The sequence below is a fragment of the Salminus brasiliensis genome, chromosome 19 (genome assembly GCF_030463535.1).
Source record: "Salminus brasiliensis chromosome 19, fSalBra1.hap2, whole genome shotgun sequence".
In the NCBI taxonomy this organism is placed as follows: Eukaryota; Metazoa; Chordata; class Actinopteri; order Characiformes; family Bryconidae; genus Salminus; species Salminus brasiliensis.
The window spans coordinates 8,511,970-8,534,572 of NC_132896.1; the positions used below are offsets into that span (position 1 = coordinate 8,511,970).

General features: G+C 39.8%; 3 protein-coding genes across 3 annotated transcripts; 1 reads left to right on the forward strand and 2 right to left on the reverse strand.

Moving 5' to 3' along the window:
* Positions 1 to 906: 906 nt before the first annotated feature.
* abhd2b (abhydrolase domain containing 2, acylglycerol lipase b) lies at positions 907 to 8,790 on the forward strand. Its single transcript, XM_072663270.1, has 10 exons — positions 907 to 1,068; positions 1,543 to 1,775; positions 2,112 to 2,287; positions 2,708 to 2,875; positions 3,172 to 3,355; positions 3,489 to 3,581; positions 3,703 to 3,804; positions 4,166 to 4,235; positions 4,345 to 4,429; positions 7,327 to 8,790. The coding sequence occupies exons 2-10, from the start codon at positions 1,564 to 1,566 to the stop codon at positions 7,527 to 7,529; spliced, it is 1,293 nt and encodes a 430-aa protein (XP_072519371.1). The 5' UTR covers positions 907 to 1,068; positions 1,543 to 1,563; the 3' UTR covers positions 7,530 to 8,790.
* Positions 8,791 to 9,720: 930 nt separating this feature from the next.
* Positions 9,721 to 13,755, reverse strand: rlbp1b (retinaldehyde binding protein 1b). Its single transcript, XM_072663845.1, has 8 exons — positions 13,721 to 13,755; positions 12,997 to 13,041; positions 12,337 to 12,465; positions 11,226 to 11,430; positions 10,834 to 11,012; positions 10,522 to 10,680; positions 10,293 to 10,403; positions 9,721 to 10,164 (listed from the first exon to the last, which is right to left on the reverse strand). Exons 2-8 carry the CDS (start codon positions 13,006 to 13,008, stop codon positions 10,036 to 10,038), a joined length of 924 nt encoding a protein of 307 aa, XP_072519946.1. The 5' UTR covers positions 13,009 to 13,041; positions 13,721 to 13,755; the 3' UTR covers positions 9,721 to 10,035.
* Positions 13,756 to 17,512: 3,757 nt separating this feature from the next.
* Positions 17,513 to 20,542, reverse strand: isg20 (interferon stimulated exonuclease gene). The gene is made up of 4 exons (XM_072663496.1): positions 20,494 to 20,542; positions 19,329 to 20,009; positions 19,014 to 19,211; positions 17,513 to 18,923 (listed from the first exon to the last, which is right to left on the reverse strand). Exons 2-4 carry the CDS (start codon positions 19,986 to 19,988, stop codon positions 18,726 to 18,728), a joined length of 1,056 nt encoding a protein of 351 aa, XP_072519597.1. The 5' UTR covers positions 19,989 to 20,009; positions 20,494 to 20,542; the 3' UTR covers positions 17,513 to 18,725.
* Between the last annotated feature and the right edge of the window lie 2,061 nt (positions 20,543 to 22,603).

Consider the following 22,603-nt stretch of genomic DNA (forward strand, 5'->3'; position numbering starts at 1 on the left):
ATGTAGGAAATGATTTACATTTACTAGAAGAAGACAGAGAAAACAGCAAATGGGCACTGAATGTGTGATGAAGCCTTATAACTGGACGCTGGAACAAATTACAAATTCTAATCAACGACGGCAGCCTTGCTCCTCTGTGTTTCTCTGAGCACACTTATGGAGAGCAGCACTTGTAGCTGTAGGGGAAATTGTAAACAACGGCTTTAGGGGTGATGAAGAATTCCAGCTGTTTGTCGCCACCCTGCGGTCGTTATCTGTTAATGCAGGCAATGTGGTCCGGGTTAAAACGATTCAGGGCCTGTGACTGACAGGGATCTCAGGCGTTGCTGCTAAAAATGCATTATGTGGTTAAAATGCATTTATTGAGTATTTTGGGAGAATTGTTGTGAGAGTTGTGGAGCTCAGTGTAGTAGCTTTTCATGGGTCCCAAAATCCTTGGCAGCGCTCCTTCCCTACATATTCACATCTTTTGAATTATAGTAAAATACTTAAATTAGTTTTCTCTGGGGACTGTTTTGCCTTACAACGATAGGAAGATGCACAGAATACATGTCTGGATATCATGGTTGGACTCATCTGACTTAATGTTAGTTAGTAAAATACAAATACCTGGATTTTATAAGTGTAGCATTGCAATGGTTTACTACTCTATATATGTTTATTCTGGTCTTGATTATAACCTTTCCGTTTAAACATTAAACGTGTATATATTTATGTAATCTAAATGTTAGGTCAAGTATCTCCTAAAGATGATTAATTAATCAGTAATGTGTCAGTAGTGTGAGGAGTCTCGTATCTGCTCAAAAAACTCAATGGCAGAGACCACGCCCACACCGTGATGTCACACACTTCTACGCCAATAGGATTCGGCGGCTGACGCTGCCTTCATCTTAGCAAACCCAGTTGCTGGGTATGGATGCGCCCCTACACTACTATAGTATACTGTTTGCGTTCAGTTTGTCTCTAGCCAGTGTGAGGAACAAGGAGGAATCCTGCTGTTAGTGTGGTAAAGGGGATATTTGAGGACGTCTCCGCCTCTTCAGTTCGAGGTTCTGTTCAGACAAAACGGTGCGTACTGCTTTCATGCATCCACACCTTGTGGCGCAGCCCACCACCCCAGTGCTGCTGGTACTGAGTACTGTGGGCTGCTGTGTTTGACTGTAGGGGTTTCTGTGTAACTCAGGCTAACCCAGTTTAGCCTAGTGACCCATGCTTGATTAAGTGAACTGGCTTAGCGACCTAAATAACTGACGTGCAGATGTGCTGTTAGCTGTGCATATGACTTGTAGCCTTGGTGTTACAGCTATTTCTCAGGACTCAAGACTACCATTCAAAGGTTGCAGTGGGTGACCTAGGACATTTTTAAGGATCAAATACATTAACTGATTATTTGCATGTGTATCTAATTAAATATACACACTGTATGTATGTCTTCATATTTCTGCACATGTATTAATATTTCTGCATATGTGTTTGTTTATTGAATGAATGATCTAAACATTTCAAATCAAACTGACTGAAATGTTGTAATATGGTCAACAGGTTGGCGGCCTGCAGTTCACCATGAGTGGCCATGTGGAGTCAGAAGCCCAGACCATCAGCCCTGACATGCCAGCCATGTTTGATGGCATGAAGCTGGCCGCAGTGGCCACTGTGCTCTACATCATAGTGCGCTGCCTGAACCTAAAGAGTCCCACAGCTGCCCCTGAAATCACCTGTCAGGATACCGCCCTTAATCGCTACCTCATCAAATCCTGCTCCATTCTAAGCAAAGAGTAAGTCTACACACTCACTATAATAGCTGTAGAAATGCTTAGACATCTGAAAGAGACTTAAGTGCTCTAAAATTCACTTGAGCTTTTATACTTTTATATATATGTTTATATTGATCTCTGTCTGTTAAGTCATTTACTTGATGCTCCGGTTCAAACTGACTTTCGTAGCAACCAGACTTACTTGGGGTTAAGTGGTTAGATCAAGGACATACTATCAACTGGAATCAAACCCCTAATCTTTAGACCGCTCAGCCAAGCTCTGTAACCACTCGGCTACTGTTACCTGCAATCCAATCCATTCTGCATTAGCATGCTCATATGCAAGTGTATTTGCAGGTACATTCCACCCTTATTGTGGGGTAAAAGTGGCCATTTTCAAACTGCGCTCTATGGAAAGATGGGCCGGGTCAGCTCTCCTCATCCATGTGGCTTGCGCATGTATCTTCCCATGCAAGATGGAGCTACAGCCACATTTGACCTATTTGAGCCGCTTAGTGACCATTTAAGCGGTGGTGAGTATGTTAGTTGTATTGAATATAGCTGTTAGGGGCTGGGACTGCAATTCTAGGCTTATTTTTAAATTATATGTCCAAATGTTTGTGGACACCCCTTCTAATGAATACATTCAGCTACTTTAAGTTGCACCCATTGCTACCAAATAAATTGATTTATCTGGAGAAGATAAACATGAACCCTCTGTCCCTATGTCTAATGCCAGGCGTGGGCTAGAGGGGTACATAGCTAACTAATATTGAGCTGTGGAGCAGTTTCTGTGTTTTCTGGAATGATGCTGCTCTGTACAGTGCACACCTGAGCCAGATTATCAAGGACTGTAGACTAACAGTCTCCTGGCTCAGGTGTGCTGGAGGGGAAACTGAGGGAAACCAGTGCAGTTACACAACTCCAACCACATATTTGGTGTCTTTTCACAGATGACATAACCATGGTGATCTGCCCTGGGATCGGTAACCACAGTGAAAAGCACTACATTCGCACCTTTGTGGGTTACTCCCAGAAGCAGGGCTACAGATGTGCTGTTCTTAACCACCTAGGGGCTCTTCCAAACATCGAACTCACCTCCCCAAGGATGTTCACCTATGGTAAACCAGTGTTTGTGTAATGAAATGCTTGCCAATGGGACGTAATTGTTCGGCAAGACTTTATAACTATTTCATCATTTTGGAGCCGTGTTGTCCTTGTCTTGGCAGTATTTAATAAACAGTATAAATGTCCAAATTTTTTTGCACAGTTAATGTAATTACTTATGATGTAACTCTCTGGTAACTGTGCTGGAAAGTCTGAAATGTCTGTAATATCGGCACTGGAATAGTTTCATCACTGAGTGATTTCCTTCATCACTAAGGATGTATGGTCTATGCTGTGCTCTGTGTTACAGGCTGTACATGGGAGTTTTCAGCCATGGTGAGCTATATTAAACGGACATTCCCCCAGACTCAGCTCATAGTGGTGGGCTTCAGTCTAGGTGGGAACATTGTGTGCAAGTTCTTGGGGGAGAACCAGACGAATCAGGACCGAGTGCTGTGCTGTGTTAGTGTCTGTCAGGGCTATAGTGCTTTAAGGTGAGTGTACTCCACATTGGTATGGGTAAATTTTCCTTTAGTATGGTTTGAAGATCTTGTGTGTGGGCCCACACTTTACCCTCACCTACACATAAGAGACCTACTACATGGGCTTAACTTGTCTTGATTGTAGGGCTCAGGAGACTTTTCTACAGTGGGACCGATGCAGGAGACTCTATAACTTCCTCATGGCAGACAACATGAAAAAGATAATCTTGTCCCACAGGTAATAAACTGTATAAACTGGAACCTCTATGATTAACAGTGCCCTAAATATCCCTGAATACTAACCACTATGCATGTGATTAATGAGTATGTGTAGTAAAGTGCGCGTGCTCTGACTGCAGAGGAAGTCTCTTCGGCACACGCTTCAGCAAAATGGAGATAATGGATCTGAGTCGCCTGTACACAGCCACGTCCCTGATGCAGATAGACGACAACATCATGAGGTATTATTTGAGTCCGTTTAGTCACAACCTCTCAGTTAATGCAAATACACTTTCAATGTTTTTGTTGTGTCCTTTTGTCGGAAAAAGTGAAGTGTTATTATTGTTGTTTGTGTCGATTGTAGCTGTACAGAATTTTTGAAGTTAATTCTACGCAGGAATGTATGTACAGTAAGGGGCCGATCTCCTAAAGCATTCAGAAACAAGCAAAAGTGTTTTGCTGATATGATTGGTGGTTGGAACTATTCAAATGACTCCTTCATTTTCACATGCAAAACATCTGCTTAAAGCTTTTGTGTCCTTTAGTGGCCCATGATGTACCCTGTAGATGTGTGCAACTCTCTGTCCATCTGTTTTTCCTCAGAAAGTTTCATGGTCATGATTCTTTAAAAGAATATTATGAAAAGGAAAGCTGTGTACATTATATTCACAATGTAAGTAAGATTAACACAGTATTACAAGGAGACTGTATTAGTTATACTACAGCACTACAGCAATTAAGTAATGGTGATGGTTGCAGTGATGCTGTTTGTCCTTTGTCAGGTAAATGTTCCTCTTCTTCTGGTGAACTCATCAGATGATCCTCTAGTCCATGAGTCCCTACTGACCATACCTCGGACACTAGCAGGTATTCCTACCATGTTGTTTCCCTGCGGGAATTGTATCTACCACACACAGTTACTGTCTGTAGCTTCCTCTGTCCTGTCAATCAATGGAAAGGGACCCTCAACCTCAATGTTATTTGGGTGGTGATCCATTCTCAACACAGAACTTACAAATGTATACTTATGTAATACGTATGTATATATATGTTAGTCATCCTCTAGCCCTTAATCAGTGGTCAGTTCCTGATCACTGGACCACTGTTGATTATTATTTTTGGTTGGCTTTTCAACCCAGCGGTGACCGTAAAGAAGAAACCTGCGTACCAGCGCAATATTGTACCATTACAGTGGCAGCCTGTGGTGGTCTCTTTCTGTTGAAGGTCAGAATGGGATGGTGATAAATTGTGCAGCAACAGATGAGCTGCCTAAGTCACTAACCTGTATGGTTTGATGTGCCTGATACAATGGCCTATGAGTGTAGATACAAGGTAGATGTACCTTATTACCTGGTAACGTACTACAGGTCTCCTGTGACCTGGTCATACAACAAAATCTTCCATCTGTCATTAAGCTTTTAAAACCCCTGAATGTAGAAAACAATCAGTGTTCTTGTTTCTGAGGCTGCATGTAAAGCTACTGCAAAGCTTTTGGGTAAGCTTTTACACTGCCCCTCTCCCCGATTGAGGATTAGTAATCCTGAAAGAACAGAATTATTTATTTTAGTCAAAGTTGTCAGTATTAATAGCCTTAATGCATGGCAGGTTAGCTCATCGGTAAAGCTCTGTAGCAGCCCATTTCCTTGCTCCATTAGACAAATTCCGAGTGCTTCTTGAGCTGTGCGCTCAAGACCCTGGTACTGAATTTTTAAGGGCCATGTGATCCATTTGGCCCTGTGTGAATATTTATCAGAGCAATGCACTCCCTACCCTCCACTGCTGCTGCTCCAGGCTTCTTCAGGAATCCAGCTTATCAGTCAGAGCTGATAAGTTACTACAGAGAAACCAGATTCGCCCCCTGCTGCATGTCACGCAGGAACACGCTACTTTCATCTCTTTTTTGACCAAAAAAACAAAAGAAAAATATGCATAAATCCATTTGAGAGACTTAAAAGCATTAGTGGAGTTCAGTGGAGAAACTGTATTGTTTTAGGCTGTGTAACTCTGTAACGCAGCCTGTTCGTTTTGTGACAATGTAGTTAAATTTAACTTGTTGTTATGATAGCTTAGGGATAAGTCACATTTATAATATTTTCCATTATCCCGAATGTAGGAGATCAGTCAAAGCATTTTTGGAATTTTGAAGCTGGCTTCGTTGGTTTTGCACTAGAGCTACAATTCTAATAAAGCTAACAAGTAATGTAGGCCTGTTTCATGATGCTAAGTTTAATCTAAGGATGTCTTAAGGTAAAATTTAAAAAATAACTAGAAGCATGTCAAGTTGTTGTGATGTTTGGATGTTTGATTTAAACAGGAGGTTTGCTTGTTCCTAACTAATTGATGAGGTATGAACTTTCATGTTGATGGAACAAATAAAATGTGCTGTACCATAGCATGCCTTATTATTGATATTGTTATAAGGAACACTTTGTGCATACATGTACATATTGTATATGATGTGTGTTAGTCATCCTCTAGCCCTTCATCAGTGGTCAGTTTCCATTGGATAAAAAGGAACCTTGAGTGGCAGCCTATCCATAGCATTCCTTTTAGATTTAGCTTTGCTTGTGGCTAAACTAGTAGCTTGTGGCTAGAGCGTTCATATCAAGTGTAATTATGAATTTTGTGAGTTATTCTACTCCTACTTGTAAGCTGCACTAGCCTTATAGTTAAAATACCATCCAAATAAAGAGCATAGACCTTGTATAGCGTGTTACCTTTTTAACACTGGTTTAGCACCAGAACTCAAAACAGTTTTTGCAATAGAGTACAGAAGCATACAGTTCCATATCCACTACATGTCTTGACTTTACTTTATGGAGAAAGGGCAAAATTGTGTAAATTAGATTTTTCACTAATTGCTTTAGTGAACTCTGGTGTTATGGTGCATGACTGGAATTAATGCCTTTTGAATTTGCAGCGGATCCTCAGTGGATTCAGCTGGGTAGTTTTCTTTTTTCCATTGTTTATTTATTTTAGGTCTAAGGTCAGGTTGCTTTCTCTGGCTGGTGTAGACTTAGTGGCGCGGGATGACAGGAAGCTTCAGTGCCGGTGTTTTTAGCTCCAGGCCAGCTGTCACGATGCAGCACTCGTCTCTCACACAGTGCGCTGTTTGGCAGAGCCTCCATATGGCCCTGTAAACACATGTCAGGTGGCATCGCTCCTCCGCTAACCTCCTTTCCATATCGAGGACAGCCATGATAGACAGGGCAATCCCTGTCCTGACTGGCAACAGATAGCTGCTTTCCAGGACTGTAAGCTCAACATAATCATGCAGCCACCATCATTTATTTGACTCCAGGTTTGGTGGTTGACTGATGAGAGCTGTGATAGGCCTCTTGGCTTGCTTGCTGTACGACATCAGGGTGAAAGACAGGAAGCAATTTGGAGTTTAGGGTGTCGGAAAGAGAAAGGTAGCGAGGAGGTAAAATTACTTGGAAGAGCTGAATGGCCATGGCCTGAGAGGTAGATAAGAGGCACTTATATTTTGTTATGTATTTATATGCAAATGTGAATATTGTCTTGGTTCCTCTCGAGGTTTCTTCCTCTCGACCCGAGGGAGTTTTTCCTTGCTACTGTTGCCACTAGCCTGCTCAAAAGAGGCTTGGACCTTGATGACATTTGTTGTAAAAATTACTATATCACTATCTATATAAATAAAACTGAATTTAATTGAATATTATAGATGATATAAGTAGTATAAATCAAAGGCAAACAGATGAGTGTATGAAGCCTAACACTGATCCCTCTTTGCTTCTCCACAGAAAAGAAAGAGAATGTGATCTTCGTGCTAACACTGCATGGAGGGCACCTGGGCTTTTTTGAAGGCGCTGTTCTCTTCCCTCAGCCTCTTACCTGGATGGACAAAGTTATCGTCAGTTATGCTAATGCAATCTGCCAGTGGCAGAAGCAGCAGCCACAATGCCACCAAGCCACAGATTGCACACAACTAAAAGGCAAAGCATAACACCACTCCATATGCCTCTATTCACTCAAAGGGAAGTAACTCAAAAGCATTCAATGCCTGATGCATTACCTGAGTGTATACCCTCCGGATGAACTGCAGTCTTGCACATTCACATATCTCTGATCACAACCATTTTTCAGTACAGCATCTCTGAATAAATTCAACACCTATTCTACAGACTTACGCTGGGTTTTGTAAAGTGGCAAAAGATAATGCAGAGCTGGATAAGACTGAGTTTCAATATTCAGTTGATTAATGGAGCTACATTGAAAAGTGAAAGGATGCACTTTTAACAGTTTGATCAGATGTTCTGAAAAATCATCTAAATCTACTTTGAAAGATCATTTAGAAATATAAAAAGATTTATGTCCGTATATAGAAATGGCACTTGGGGAAAATATGGGCAAATATGGACAAATATAAAAAAATCTAATCATTCCCAAAGTTTGTGTCTCATTTTAGTTTTTTTTATTTGTTTTATGCACACTACCTGTTTGCTGGTTGTGACAGAGCAGAATGTCTCTCCATAGCAAGAAATTTCAATGAGCTGTTTTCACTGTGTTGCAGTGTCGCCCCCTGGTGGCAGCCAGTAAAATCAAGTGCGTAAACCTGGAAATAAGTCTGGGGAGCATTCTTGACCAAGCAGCTTAAGACTAAGTGGTAAATCTTGGTGCGTACTGTATGTGCATGTGTATATATAAAGTGATGATGTTGTTTCTTTTGCTGTTTGATGTTGATTGTGGGTGAGTATACTGCTGTGTGTACATCTGTCAACAAAGTGTTGATGTTGCTTCATTAGTTACAGTTGAAGGTAATACCAAGAAACGAAGCTTTAAGAAAACAGAGAGTTAGTGAAACACATCAACCAGCCTTAACTGACCTGTCCCATACATGATGTATTGAAGTGTGATAGCTGTAAGATCAGTATGACCTGTAGTTGTTTTGTTTTGTTTTGTTTTTTCAATTGTGTCAGTGCAGAGTGGTCCACTTGGTAAAGAGAACTGGATTTGACCAGTGTGACATAAGACTGTAAAGTAGTTTAGTATTATTTTGTCACCAGACTTGTCCAGTCTCTTCCAAATCGTGGTCTAAATATAACAACAGCTTTTCTGTTTGGAGTTCAACCTGTTAATCTGTTATTGTTCCATAAATCCAGTCTAGAAATGGATTATGTCCCACAATAATTCCATAAGTGCACTGCAAATGCAGGATGATGTTGTAAAATACAGTGTTTGTGCAAAATAAAACTATTTTTACAATGTTTTGGGCTTATTTATAAATGCTGGATTCCTTCAATATGGCTATTACATAATTAACCTCATTATCTCTTCAGCCAGGTTACTTCCCCAATATGCCATGAACATGTTTTATGCAATCAGATTATTTTAAGTCTTAATAACATGACTAATGGGTATGAAAACATGTAATTCAAGGCCTCATTCACATTTAATCTCATTGACTGAGACTGAGTGGGGGGGGGGACGATTTGCCAGCATTATGACCAAGGATAAACGGTTTAATTCTTACTGTGGCCTTTGAAAACAGATGTCTGAGACAAGCAGATGTCTTTATTTTTGTTCCACTTTTCTGAACACATAATGCTGTACAGACCAGGGTCACATATACACTCTAAGAAAAGGATTTTTAGTTGTATTGATAGTGGATGCATTTTTGGTTCTATATAGACCCACCTGCAAAAGGTATCCGCCAATCTAAAGAACCCTTTATCCAGCCAAAGACTTTACTATGAAAAGTGTGTACTGCCAAAAAGTTTTAAAAAGTGAACTGTGTGTCCAGAAGTATTCAGACACCCTTGTCATTAGGGAATTCAGTTCTTTTAAGACGCTTGAATTACTAACATAGAAAAGCATTGATAATAGAATGGGTGTCTCAGGAGCTGCTGCAGATAAGCCTACAGTCCCAATGCTTAACACCAAGAATCAGTTTGAATGGTATAAAGCCCCACACCATTGGACTAGAGCTGGGGAACAGTGTGTTCTGGAGTGATCTAGCTCCATTCAAAATCTTTTTGAGATGGAAGCTGGGTTTGTGATCCTGCACCGATATGCATTAATGTTCTAGTAGCTGAATGCAATCAAATCCTCACATAAATGCTCCAACATTTGTTGTAAAGCCTTTTCAAAGCAAATGATTGCAGCAAAGGAGCTACAACCCCAATTAATACCCTTGTGTCTGCAGGTGTCTGTATACTTTTGGACAGTACCTCAAACACTGGAGTCTATGGCTCTATCAGGCAAGGAGAAACATAAAAAAGCTCAACACAGACTGTACCACATGCTTGTAGGTTATTTGGGACATTTTATAGTTGTTATGCATTTATTAGGCAAGTTTACTCAGAATTGAACGATGCTATATTCTTCACAGGCTCACATTAATCAACAAATGCTTCCTCCTCATCTTCACAAACGCATTTCAGTGTTTAAATACGCCACAACATTAATGAACAGTTACATAACGGAATATTTCAGAAGGTTTGTAGCATTTCTTAGTCAAATAGTTTCGCTGCTGTTGCCTTGCCATCATATTTGGAACCCTTCCCATCAAACTCTGACGGCAGGATTTCAGGATCAAACTCTTTGTAGTAGCTCTCCATCTCGTCTCCATGAACAAACACCTTCAAGCACACACACAAAGCAGCCAGAATTCTCAGTCAAATTCAGTTCTGCCTAATGCAATCTCAACATAGTAGTAGTAGCTCACTAAAGCAGCCCAAGTGGAACTCCACAAGTGGTGTGAACTCACCCTCTCCAGGAGTTTGCTCTTCATCAAGGGCTTGACCACATTGTAGGTGGTGGTGAAGTACCAGGGTTGGTGAATGAAGTGCACTGCTTTGAATCGAGCAGGAAAAGAGTCCTGAACAAGGGGAGATTTTCAGAATGAGGATTATGGAATGCAGGATTATTCCCATTTCCCTTTAGAATTATTTGTTTATATGTAGTCAAAGTAGTTGAAGGGCATTGCAGCACATTACCTGCAGCATGTCTACCATTTTCTTCAGCTCTGTGGGCTTGATGCCAGAGGCCTGCTGCATGGTGAAGCCCCTAAAGTTCTCAATGATGCAAAAGCCATTGATCTGAGTTTCCTCATTCTCCAGCAGCTTCTCCAGAATCACACAGTATGCCCTGAGGATCTTCAACATACAACCAAACTGTATTAGCAAAAAATATCTCTATAGCAAGCTTATAAAATGTCATGAATTCACAAATATTCTCAAAGTAGCCCTGAATTCTCAAGTTGTCTGTTAAAATATGAAAATATAGATGTATAGATGCATATTTCCTACCTCATCAAAGGTAATCTCTTCATAGTCCCAGTTCTCAATGTTGAAGAGCAGCACCACACGGCCATATTTATCTCTGCTGGTGAGGATTCCTGGGTAACCAGCTTCAATAGTGCTGCGCACAGCCTCTGGAGTCAGGTTCTCAAACAGCTCAGGGTAATCTCGCCTAAAGCGCACGTAACCTAAATGAAGGAACAATTCCATGTACAAGTGTTGTTCATTTTATCCTCACAGCAATGCTCCAAAATCTAACAGAAAGCCTTCTCTGAACATTTGAGACAGTTACTCCAACAAAACATTGATAAACTCCATATAAAATCCATTTCAGAAAGTGATGTTACAGTGGTTGTTGCATTAAGTGTTCTGACGGGAAAAAACTCCTATTATCTACTTACCCTTCATGAGTTCAAAGGCCCTGTACACATCATATTTCCTGGCCCGAATGAACCTCACAAGCACACTGTCAGGTTTCTCGCCAAAAGTGCTCTGCACTCCTTTAGCCAGCTCATCTCCACTGGCTGCCTTTTCCTTGATGACACTCCTCAGTTCTTTTACAGCTGATACCTTTTTCTCCTCTGTCTCGTTTAGCTCATCTTTAGCCTGCAATGTCCAGAGGATATCACAGTAGTGAGTGTGGATTAAATGTTTTTTTTTAACTTGTTGAAATATTGTAAAGTAATACCCACAGCTACAATGGAAAAAGCTCCCATTTGATGCTAATGGAATGATGCAGGCATTACGTTGCACAAACACAGCTTGTTTAATCGCCATAAAAGAGCACTGCTAATATAACGGGGCGCCCTGGAGCAGCCACACTTAAGTGTAAAGTCATCATGCTCAGTGCCATGCTGGAAAATTCTGGAGTCTCTGGGATAAGTCTAAATGGCCTTTATATCTGATCTTTAACTACTCATCCATTATCAGTACCTGATCTCACTAACGCTACCATAGCCGAATGCTCTCAAATCCTCATAGGAATATTCCAAAATCTAGTGTAGATCTTTGCAGAAGAGTAGAAGCTGTTACTGCAGCAAATAGAACACAAAGTCCCTGTTATTACTCTTTATTTATTAACTTTTATAAACTTTTGGGTGTATGTGTATAACCTTTTAAATTGCCCTATGTAGCGCCAGTAAGAGTTCAAAGAGTCAACAAAGTCTTGTGCAGTACTATATAGAAATCTTTGTGCTTAGAGAGGACCAGGTGGGCAGGCAAGGCAATAGTCTCATGATCCAGGCTTGGCAGGTCTGTGGCAGTCAGTCCTCCTAATATCCTTATATTACCTCTTTTTTTCATCTACTATAAACCCATGACTCATGCGTATTATTAAGTTACCATAACCTAATAATATACTTCAATCATCAGTATACAGTAGCATCGGTATGGCTGAGATGTAGTAATAGATAGTAAATAAGCAAATTACAATGACCAATAAGATCTTAGTTACACCGCTGATCCAAAAGCTCTGTTATTGCCAATGTGTCCTGGGTGGGTTTGTAATCACACCTTCTGTATAGTGTGGTCAGGTAGTTTGGCGCTGGGTCCGAACACTGGCCCATGGTCTTTGATTGTGAGATGCTCCAGCTTGGCCCTGAGAGCCTGCTCCTCTTCTGACACCATACGGTATGTTCCACTCTGTGGAAAGACAGCAGTGGCATCAGAATGACCCTGAATCAGCTGTCTGAAATCACTCTAATCCAGAACTCTTAGTTCTCCTCAGGCAGGCCCACTCAATGGGGCCTAGTGTGAGGAAATGCTAAGCTGCCTCACATGAATTGAGTAAATCTTGGTTTAAAAAAAAAAAGAGAGAAAACAACCTTTGTGTAAGATGAGAGATTAGCAGCTAACACCAGCAAACCCAACCCTTTACTGACAGATACCTTGTTCTAGGGCTGTTTGTTGACAATGCTATACAGTAGGAATTTTAAGAAATCTCAGTACACATACAACACATACAACACATACAATACACATACAACAGTACTGATAGGACTGAAGATGTAGCCAGGTCTAATGATCAAATCAAACAATTCCTACCATGTTTAGCAGTAATTTCAGTGTAAGAATTCTCACATTAATATTGTGAATAGCAGAGTACAGTAAAAAAGATTTGGGAACATGTAAAATGAATCAAAACATTAAAGAAATGAGTGTTTAAATACTTACAACAACAGCCATTGCTTCTGATATTCAGTGCAGTCTAGAGGAAAACTGGAAATAGAGGGATTATATCACCAACACACCGCTTTAGCTTCAGGAAAGCACCGAAAGAATGCTGCTATTATCCCTGTTGGCAAAAGGGCTTCTATAGCCAGTCAGTCCTTTTCCTAATCAAACCTATCTACAGGGAGGTCCTCTTTGTATCTCACTCAGCTTTCATATGCAGCTTGTTTAACATAAGTGTATTTGGGGGCAGATTCATCTCTCACACCAGAACACAGCCTTTATTTTATTTCCCCCACTTATATCTATATCTATACTGTACAGAACAGACATTTGTTTTAAACTGTTCTCAAACTATTTTGTGTGGTAACAATTCTTGTCTTATCAGTCTGCTCTGGATTTTCCAAAGGCATCTTAGCAAAAAGATCGTTCTTAAATGGTAGTGCCAGCATCACACCGAACCCTCTTTCTACCAGTTAAGGTTAAGGGGAAACTAGGCCCTATGCTATTAACACTATTAACAATTAACAAATGCTCTCCTAAAACATAAAAAAGTAGCTGACTCATCAATAACACCAAATTATGAAATCATTGAAATCCCAAAACAGAAGCAAAATTCAGATCATTTAACCATATTTAAACAACAACAAAAAATTAAGACTCTTCCCATCACCTTAAGTCTAAGCCACAAGAATCAGAACCCAGGCCAAAGCTGACCAACACTTACCTGACACACTGGTGTGCAGCCGAGGGGTCCGCAACTGGAACTGTGGTGAGGAGAGGAGTTGCCCTCTTCAATCATTTGTAGTGGTTCCCCTCCCTCTGGATTAACACCGTCACACAGGATTACACAGAGCAGATTTTACGTTAATCAGCACAAAATAATTGGAGGAAAGAAGAATGAGAATATTGACCAATAGTTTTAAGCAAACTGCTCGCTGCATCATTTCAGAGCAAGCTGCTCCATTAACTTGGGCGAAGGACGGAAGCTCGAGAACTGAATTAAGCACAAAGGAGAAGTTACAGATGCTAATGTGGCATGAAGTCTATCTACCCAGATCCTAGTGTTAAGCTAGAAACATTTTTCTTACACTCGATGCCAGCAATACCATAGAAGACCCACTTTTGGGGTTTTTAAATAACCAAGTTAAATTTGTTCACTTGATATGAAGCTTCTAAGCCAATTTAAAGGTTTTTAAAACACATATTTCTCTTTTCTGAAAAAATTATTCTTTATGGAAGCAAATGTGGTTCTTCTATGGCAAAGAACCAAATGTAGCAGCTTTATTTTAAGAGTGTATATATTTCCAAATAAGGAAACAATAAAATGAGCAATAATCGTCTGCAAAAGTACGATTTTGCTAAATGATAATTCTTTATTTATACATTTTAACAATTTCAACAAGATGTTTTCTCTTGGGATCATGCTAGGTCGCCCCTGGAGCAGTGAGGGTAAGAGGCTTTGCTCAAGGGACCAACAGAGGTAGTTTAGCATACATGGAAATCATACCCTGTGATCAATGACCTGAGGCCGGATTCACAAAAGCTTATTCAGGCCCTTTGTAACATTGCCTTTTTGTAAACAATGCAAAATAACATTTAATATTTTCCTTATGTAGAGACTAACGGTACTTCAATAACACTCTCCACTTTTAATCTTTTATTAAATTATATTTTAATTTGAGTAATTCAGCCATTTAAACTGATCTTTTTAGAGGCTGACCTTCTGAGCTCTGACTGTGTAAGACAGGTGTGAGGCTTTGTAATGTTAAGAAAATATTTAAGAATATATTTTTGAGAGAATACCAACTGTTTTTAGATTTTTTTCCAGAGTAAAAAAGTTAAGACAAATTAGAAAATTCTTCAAAAGATTTTCTATAGAACATCAGTTTGTCTTAACCTTTTTTCCTAAGTATGAAAAAAAGCACATCTAAGAAGAATATCTTAAGATACTTTTGTGAATCCAGCCCCTAGTGTTCTAATCACTGGGCCACCAAAACAGCTGGAAGGTTCCCCCGAGATCATGACATTTTGATAAACATTATGGAATTCCTTTTAGCTAGTAGGAATGGGAAGCTTTGTAGGAATTCTACATATACTTCTTATAAAAAGACTTTAGATCTGGTTATGTAGATCTGCTACTCGTTCCACTGCTTTCTCGTTCTGTTCTGTCACGTCACCACAGCACGTTTCCCTCTAACGCAACAGGGAATGGAGCTGTAATCTCCTAAATCAGGATTTAGCCTATCAAAGAGTGGGTCTGTGTGCCTGAGGCTGTGGGATTGGCAGGACAATGCTGGCCTCTGTGCTCTGTGAGTGTGTGTGTGCAGGATACTTTGACACAAAGGTTCAGACCACTGTTGCGTGCGTGTGGGGGGCATTAATGTTATGGCAGATTGGTGTACATAGTTCTTAAAGAACCACTGTGTGAATAATTCAGTTCTAGCAAACTAAAAAACAAAACACTTTGCATTCTAGTCCACATTTATACTGGTCTGGCGTGACACTTGTCACTTTAGCGTGACAACATCCCTCATGTTTTTCAGAGGTGAAAGACTACGTAATTAGAACCTTACACTTCCCTGCAGAGCACAACTTAAAAAAAAACCACTCTAATACTTCAGGAAACCAATGAATGACTGTAACTCCTTTAAAACTGAAAGCCTCAGCCAGAGGGTTAGGCTACAACTTCTGATTGCATAAACTCTGTGGCCTCTGGTGACATCATGAGGTAATTGTTCAGGTTTATGGGCTTAAAGGCTGCAAGCTACAAGGATTTATTAATGCTAATACACACTATAAATAAATATATTACAAAGGGTCCTTTGGGGTCATAAAAGAACTGGTTGTAGTTCCCTGAGGAACCATGTTTGAAAATTACAGTTGAGCGTGTTAATATGTACTAAAACTGAAACATTCCAATGACCTGTTTGGCTACATTTACATGACCAGGCAGAAGTGACTCAAATCTGATTTTTTTGGCTCAATGTGTCACAGATCTGATTTTTTCAGGGCTGTGTCAAATGTTTTCAACTCAGATTTGAGTCAGCTTTTTAAACTGTGTCAGATTTCTCACATCATTTCCACTGAAGGAGGGACATGGCGAACATTTAGTTTTAATAATTAACATTAACATTAATAATTAGATGAGGCACCCAGTTTTGCTTGTGTACCAGCCATCCATTTATCCATTCGTTTTTCTGTTATTGTAGCCCGTTCAGCTAACTCGTGCGGACAGTGGACAGTGTGGACTCGTGGTTATTACATATTTTTTGCTGGGGCAGTGACGCAGTTGGTGCTTTGCTGTTGGGGCTCACACTACAAGAATAACGTGTCCATATGTGTCTGACCACATGCGGATGTGGTTTAAGTGATCGGATTTCACCCTGTTCACACCTGTACTTTGATTGAACCACCCAGGACGCATGTTAATATGCCTGACGTGAACGGGGGCTTTCACTTTCCTAGGTCGGACACATATCCGATTCATGGCCTGTGACATGTGATGTAATGTGAACGGTCAGATCGGATTTCATGCTCAGTGCTGTCCTTGTCAGTGTGGCAAAACAACAACGGTGGAGAGGAACGCTTGTTTGTTGTCGGTGAAGGAAGGGACATGCATAAGCTAATAAGTGCACATGCATGCCACTTTTAGGGACAGATTTGTTGACACAACAGACAGAGGCTTATACCGTGAACATGGCCTTTATGGTTATACCACAAATGCAAATCAAATCAAATCAAATTTTATTTGTCACATACATATTAATACACAGTATAACTTGCAGTGAAATGCTTTTTTTGACAGTCTGCCCACATCAAAGCTATTCAATAAAGATCTAAATTTAAACTTAAACTAAACCTTAACTTAATGAAATAAAGTGCAAAAGTGCAAAAAAATAAATAAACAAATAAAATAAAATAAGTTACATTTAAGATAAATTTAAGTTAAAAAATAAAATATAGTAATATATATAGTAATATAGAATTATAGAAATATAAGAAGCAAACAATATACAGATGGAATAGTGCGTGTCTGTATATATTTATATATATGTATGTATGTATACATATGTACATATTTATCTGTATGTGAGTGTATGTGTGAGTTAAAAAGAAATATTTGAGTTATTGTCCGTGAGCCATAGTTGTGTATTGTAGTGAGTGAGGGTCTAGTTTGTGTATGTAGATATTTTAAGTTTAGTGTCCTAGTCCCTGTCCCCATTCAGGGCACAGATGGCTTGTGGAAAGAAATGCATTTATATTATTTATTGAAAAAAAAAAAAGGTTCTCCACACTTAAACATCTCATTTACCATGCATCAATTCTTTATGGAGAACCAAAAGTGGGCCTTCTATGGCATCAATCAAAAGAACCCTTTTCGAGACCTTTATTTGGCTGAGTGTATAAAAACCATAGCGGTTATATAGTGGAAGGGTAACATATGTTTCTCAGTTACCGTTCAGTTCCCTTTTCATCTGTGATGCTCATTTACAAATGAGACAAAAATTTTAAACTCTTTGTTCCACAACCTTTTATTAATCAATAAATATCAAACATGTCACATTTATTCAAATGTACCAGTCAAGCAACTGCAAACCAGGATTTTACCAAACAGAACATAGTGTATTCTTGTACTATTCTCAGACAGTTTCCATGAAAATATTAACAACTGCATGGTGAAATATGTGCATGGCCTTCCTGCGCAGGCCATGTAAAAATACTGTGGCTTGATGACCACATCTTGGAAACTTCTTCGGTAAAGTGTCAACTTCCATGCACAAAATAATGTGCTTTACAACATTACATTACTGAATAAGAACAAGTACTCAAAGGGTTAAAGTGTTCAGTTTCTGCTCAGCAACATTTCAGACTCAGACTCTCCACAGAGAGATTCAAATACTGGCAAACACTACCTGAGATGTGAAGCCAACAAAAGTTCAGTTACTGAATGTCCTCCAAACACAAACCTAGCAGTAATACATCTGAGAAGCACCGGTTACACTGACAAAGAGGTAGCATGATCCAGGTTAGAAAGTGTACACGAAGGGCCATTTTTAGGACATGGACTAATCCTAGCCTTGGACCAAATTACAGTACCAGTGGTGAATCACAACAGGAAATTCTTTTCAGTCTAGGCTCAGTCTTATTCCATGCCTGGGAACCTGGCATAACATGTGTACTATGATTCAAGTTGCTTAATATGTGTATATTCATTTGAGTTGCTTATTATGAACCACTTAGATGTATTAAGAAACACAATCTGGCAGTTGTGGTCAACACTGATCATTTTAAAGCATCATGTTGTGGCTTATGTATATCATGTAGGAACGCCTACAACCTGAACGAGTGTGAACTTGCATTGATAAAATTTCAATAAAAATATTAAATAAGGTGTGATCCTAATAGAATATTCTCTTAAATTTCTCTTACAAAATGCTTACAATTGGGCAGTGCTAAATTACCATTTATGAAAGTGAAGGTGCGCTACCTCTGCATCTGAGGCACGGACCTACACATTGCTCCATGGTGCGATTAAAACTTGATCTTGTACACCTGTCTCTTAACTACTACAGGTGCATCTTCATGGCTGTTTGGGGTCACTTAAATATACATTTCCGTTGCTCCACATATGGAGAACTACTCCCAAAAAGCTGCCATCAGCTTAGCTTTTTCACACAACAGTGCAACACCTATTCAGCACACTTTTGGTCTAAGCAGACATTATACTCTCACTCGTTGCAATCTGTTAAACTCTCAGGCCAGTACTCGTCCTGCATGTAGTGTTCCAGGGAGGATGTAGGCTCTGGGATGGAAACTGGGTTCTGGATATGGTCCTGTAAAGACTTTTCCCACTGCTCTTCCACCAACTTGTAGAGGTCCAGAGCAGCAAGAGCGTCCTCTACAGAGCAGTGGCCAGCTCTGCCAACCTGTTAGGAAAAGAAATACCAGATATAAGTTACAAGCTAAAAACAACTGGACATCTGATCCTCCAGAGAGAATGCTCTTAACAAACATACCTGTATATTCCTATTGAGAAGCTTACTGGCCAGCTTCTTCAGTGAGACACATTTTCTAGAGACACCATATAGCTGGCGCAGCAGATGAATGCGAGAAGTATCCCTTATCATATGATGTGGGACGGTGATGCCCAGGGCCCTGAAGTCATTATGCAAAGCATGGCCAATTACTACCTTCCCTTTAAGGATGTGAAGAATCTGAGGACGAAGAAATAAAACAGTTATTTTAATTTTTTCTTTCAAATGTAGAGAAACAGAGATAACAGACTGTTACAATGTCAGCATCTCTGCTTGTCTTTTCAATTTCTTCCTCACCTCTTTCCTTGCTTCCTCAAAGGGCATTGCCTGCTTCAAGTGCTCCTTCCTAATACCGCTCCACTGCGTCCGGAAGTTTGTAACAGGTTGCTGAGGCAGGACATACTTATCATAAATTACAGTTCCAGAGTAATTTAATAAACTACAGCGGGCTAACTCACTACACCGTCCATTTGGGCCAGTGCCCACCATTTCACAGTCTATAGCCACCAGCATAGAGGGGTGAATTCCAACACAAGGAGAGCTCCGGCCACTGGTGGGCGGGCTGGTCTCCGAAGAAAAGCCGCTGTCAACGTCCCAGCTGTCACAGAGCGAGGAGGCAGTTCTACCTATAGCTGGGAGCAGAGTTATTTTGGCCCTTTTGTTCTTCACAGGCAGCGCGCTGTCTAATGAAAGGTCTGAAGGAACTCCATGCCTGCTGTCAGAAGCGTCAGAGGGGAAGGGGCTCACACCTCTGCTCTTGACCTGCAAGTTTTCACTGGACTTTCTTTTCCTGGATTTTTCAATGGACATCATTTGACATTCAACACTGTTCTCCTTTTCCTTTCTTCTCGGTTTTCTGTCTTCTTTCCAGACAGAAATAAGAGTTGATTCGATGTTGAGGGGTCCCCAGATATTTTGGGCAACCCCACTATTACTCAGAGGATCTGGAGTAGACATGTATGCTTTATAAAGCTACATCTGTAATAAAGAAAAAATATGGATCAGTATAAAGGGGTTGACAATAAACCTCACAATCTCACAAATATAACTAACATTATCTGTACAGCTAAAATAAACCCAAAAAACAGTGTATTGAGATCTGATAAAGAGTCTGGGGACGTTAGCTAATATGCTAACTATTGATAATGGGTTACAGTGTGGCAAATGTAAACACGACGAACTAGTTAGCTAGCTATATTAACTTCACGACGCTAATTGTAATCACAAATGTCTAATAATTTCAACATGAACACGTGGAAACAGTCGCAATACGGCTGATTACACAGCTAGCTAACGTTATTGTTAGCAGTTGACATCCATACAGGAGCTAATTTGCGAATAAACAGCATGTTAAATTAAGAGCCAACTGCATATAGGAGAACATATGGCAGACAAAAACACAACACGAGTAAACGACAAGTTGAAGTGTTTGAAATATTTGTATAATTGATTGGAAACTCACCGCTATTGCAGACACGTGTTCCAGGTTCAACAGAGGAACTGGAAGAACATGCCCAGGCAAGCTCTCTATCCTTTAACGCTATTGGTCGAGTCAGTGCCCGTATCGAGCTCTGATTGGCTGCTACATTCGGCGTCACTACTAAAATATGTGGAGTTTGAAATAAACAGATTGTATTTGGACAAATATAAACTATATAAAATATATAAAAGTATATTAATACGTATATATGTATGTTTGTGGATTGTAATGAAAGATACCAGTGATCCCAATTGATTAAATATTAATTACAAAAATGATTCAAATGTAAACTCGGATCCCCAGTAATGTATACAGACCGCCCTGCAGATGGCAGTATTAAAAAAATTTAAAAAATCTATAATAAATATGATAAAATAAATATTGATCTCTGTTGTTGATGCATGTGTATGCATATACCAGACAGAAATTATGTTTAACCCTAATCTATTTCAATATGTTTGTGTGGAATAATCCTTAAACCCTTAAACAGTGTGACTGTAAACATAGCCACAACAACTCCATTGACATTTAGTAGCTGATATGTCATGGTCTACATTGCTTACATTAATAAAGGGCCTAAACTAACTCCTGCCATAAAGCTTATTGGTCATCAAGCTGTACTTGAAGACAACAGCCTGCCTATTCATGTTAAAGGTGTATATTGTATATGATTACTTACATCATGTTTACATTAATGTGGTGGATTATGTGTGTTTATCTTTACTCAGCAGACCGGCCCTTATGGACAACACTGGGCTCAAACCAGGGAGGACTTTGAAGGTATTTAACTTTTTTCTAGTAACATTTAAGTTTAGTTCAGTTAAACATTTAAATAAAGCACCATAGTAATAAGTTTCTAATATCACTACTTATTTATGTTCCTTGTGTTCCAGGAGCATATCATGGCTTTGCACATCAGGCTCTATAAGCACGAACTGCACATTCATTTGAATCCACTTAAACTGTCAGGCTCCCTCGTGAATGAGCTGGAGTTAGGGGGGAACTGCATGTTTCTAGCTTGGGAGCACCCATTTTTTACCATTTGAGTTTGTTGAGGTGTTACTGCGGTAGTCCACCAGGGGGAGTAGTCAGCGTTGTCAAATAGTTTCTGCATTGTTCCATTTTCAGTTTTCTGCCATATATACACCTCACATCCTAATCTCTAATATCTGTACATACTAGTTTGTATATATATATATATATATATCTACTCAGGCTACATATGGATGCATATTGTTTTAATAACACACTTTTGGTTCTGATATACACAACAATCAGTCATTACATTAACACTGTATATTAAGTAGCCCCTCTTGCCAACAGATCTGAAGATCAAAAGGTTCCACAAGACATCTAAATGTGTCCTGTGGTATCTGGCACTAAGATGTCAGGAGCAGATCCCTTAAGTCCTGTAAGATGTGAGGTGGGTCCTCCATGAGCATTAACGAGCCTTGGGCATCCATCACCCTGCCGCTGGATCAGCAGTTGTCCTTTACTGCATACCAGAAAAAAATCTGAACCCAACAGGATGTGCCTGATGTTTTGGAGATGTTCTAACCCAGCTGTCTAGCCATCATGGTTGCCCATTTCCCTGCTTTCAAGAACTGACTGTTCACTTGCTGCCTAATATAGCCACCCTTAACAGATGCCACTGTAAATGAAGATGCTTAGTGTTGGTGGTGTTAATGTTATGGCTGATTGGTGTAGATGTCAGAACATTATTTAAATCCATTTTGGATCCTTCCTCTGCCTTGAGAACACCTAAACTGTACAAATGAGTGTTTATCCTGCTCTGAGCCATTAAGTGCTGGGATTTCTATGAGCCAAAAATGTCTCTGTTTAGACCTTTAGCATATACATTGACCCTTTATTACTGTTTACTGGTGATAATGGAATGAATTAATTCAGCAAATCAGACATATAATTCTGATGACTCCACTTACTAATGCTACTGTCTAAGTTAGAAGAGCATATTCCCAGCGGTGTACGTGCAGTGTTACCAGTGCTCATATTTACCTTTGAACAGGAGAGGGTGTGTAAAGCATAGTGGCCTAGTTTTATAGCAGATCTGACGTTGGACTGCACAGATAAG

What these genes read in the sequence shown, in the direction of transcription:
- abhd2b (XM_072663270.1), top strand. Translation starts at nt 1,564, where the DNA reads ATGAGTGGCCATGTGGAGTCAGAAGCCCAGACCATCAGCCCTGACATG. An exon ending in CAGGGCTATAGTGCTTTAAG is followed by an intron (nt 3,356 to 3,488) that starts GTGAGTGTACTC and finishes TCTTGATTGTAG; the next exon opens with GGCTCAGGAGACTTTTCTAC. An exon ending in CATACCTCGGACACTAGCAG is followed by an intron (nt 4,430 to 7,326) that starts GTATTCCTACCA and finishes GCTTCTCCACAG; the next exon opens with AAAAGAAAGAGAATGTGATC.
- rlbp1b (XM_072663845.1), bottom strand. An exon ending in AAGAGATTACCTTTGATGAG is followed by an intron (nt 10,681 to 10,833) that starts GTAGGAAATATG and finishes TGTATGTTGAAG; the next exon opens with ATCCTCAGGGCATACTGTGT. An exon ending in AAATGGTAGACATGCTGCAG is followed by an intron (nt 10,404 to 10,521) that starts GTAATGTGCTGC and finishes CCCCTTGTTCAG; the next exon opens with GACTCTTTTCCTGCTCGATT.
- isg20 (XM_072663496.1), bottom strand. Translation starts at nt 19,988, where the DNA reads ATGTCTACTCCAGATCCTCTGAGTAATAGTGGGGTTGCCCAAAATATC. An exon ending in TTGAGGAAGCAAGGAAAGAG is followed by an intron (nt 19,212 to 19,328) that starts GTGAGGAAGAAA and finishes CTTCGTCCTCAG; the next exon opens with ATTCTTCACATCCTTAAAGG. An exon ending in TTCTCAATAGGAATATACAG is followed by an intron (nt 18,924 to 19,013) that starts GTATGTTTGTTA and finishes TTTTCCTAACAG; the next exon opens with GTTGGCAGAGCTGGCCACTG.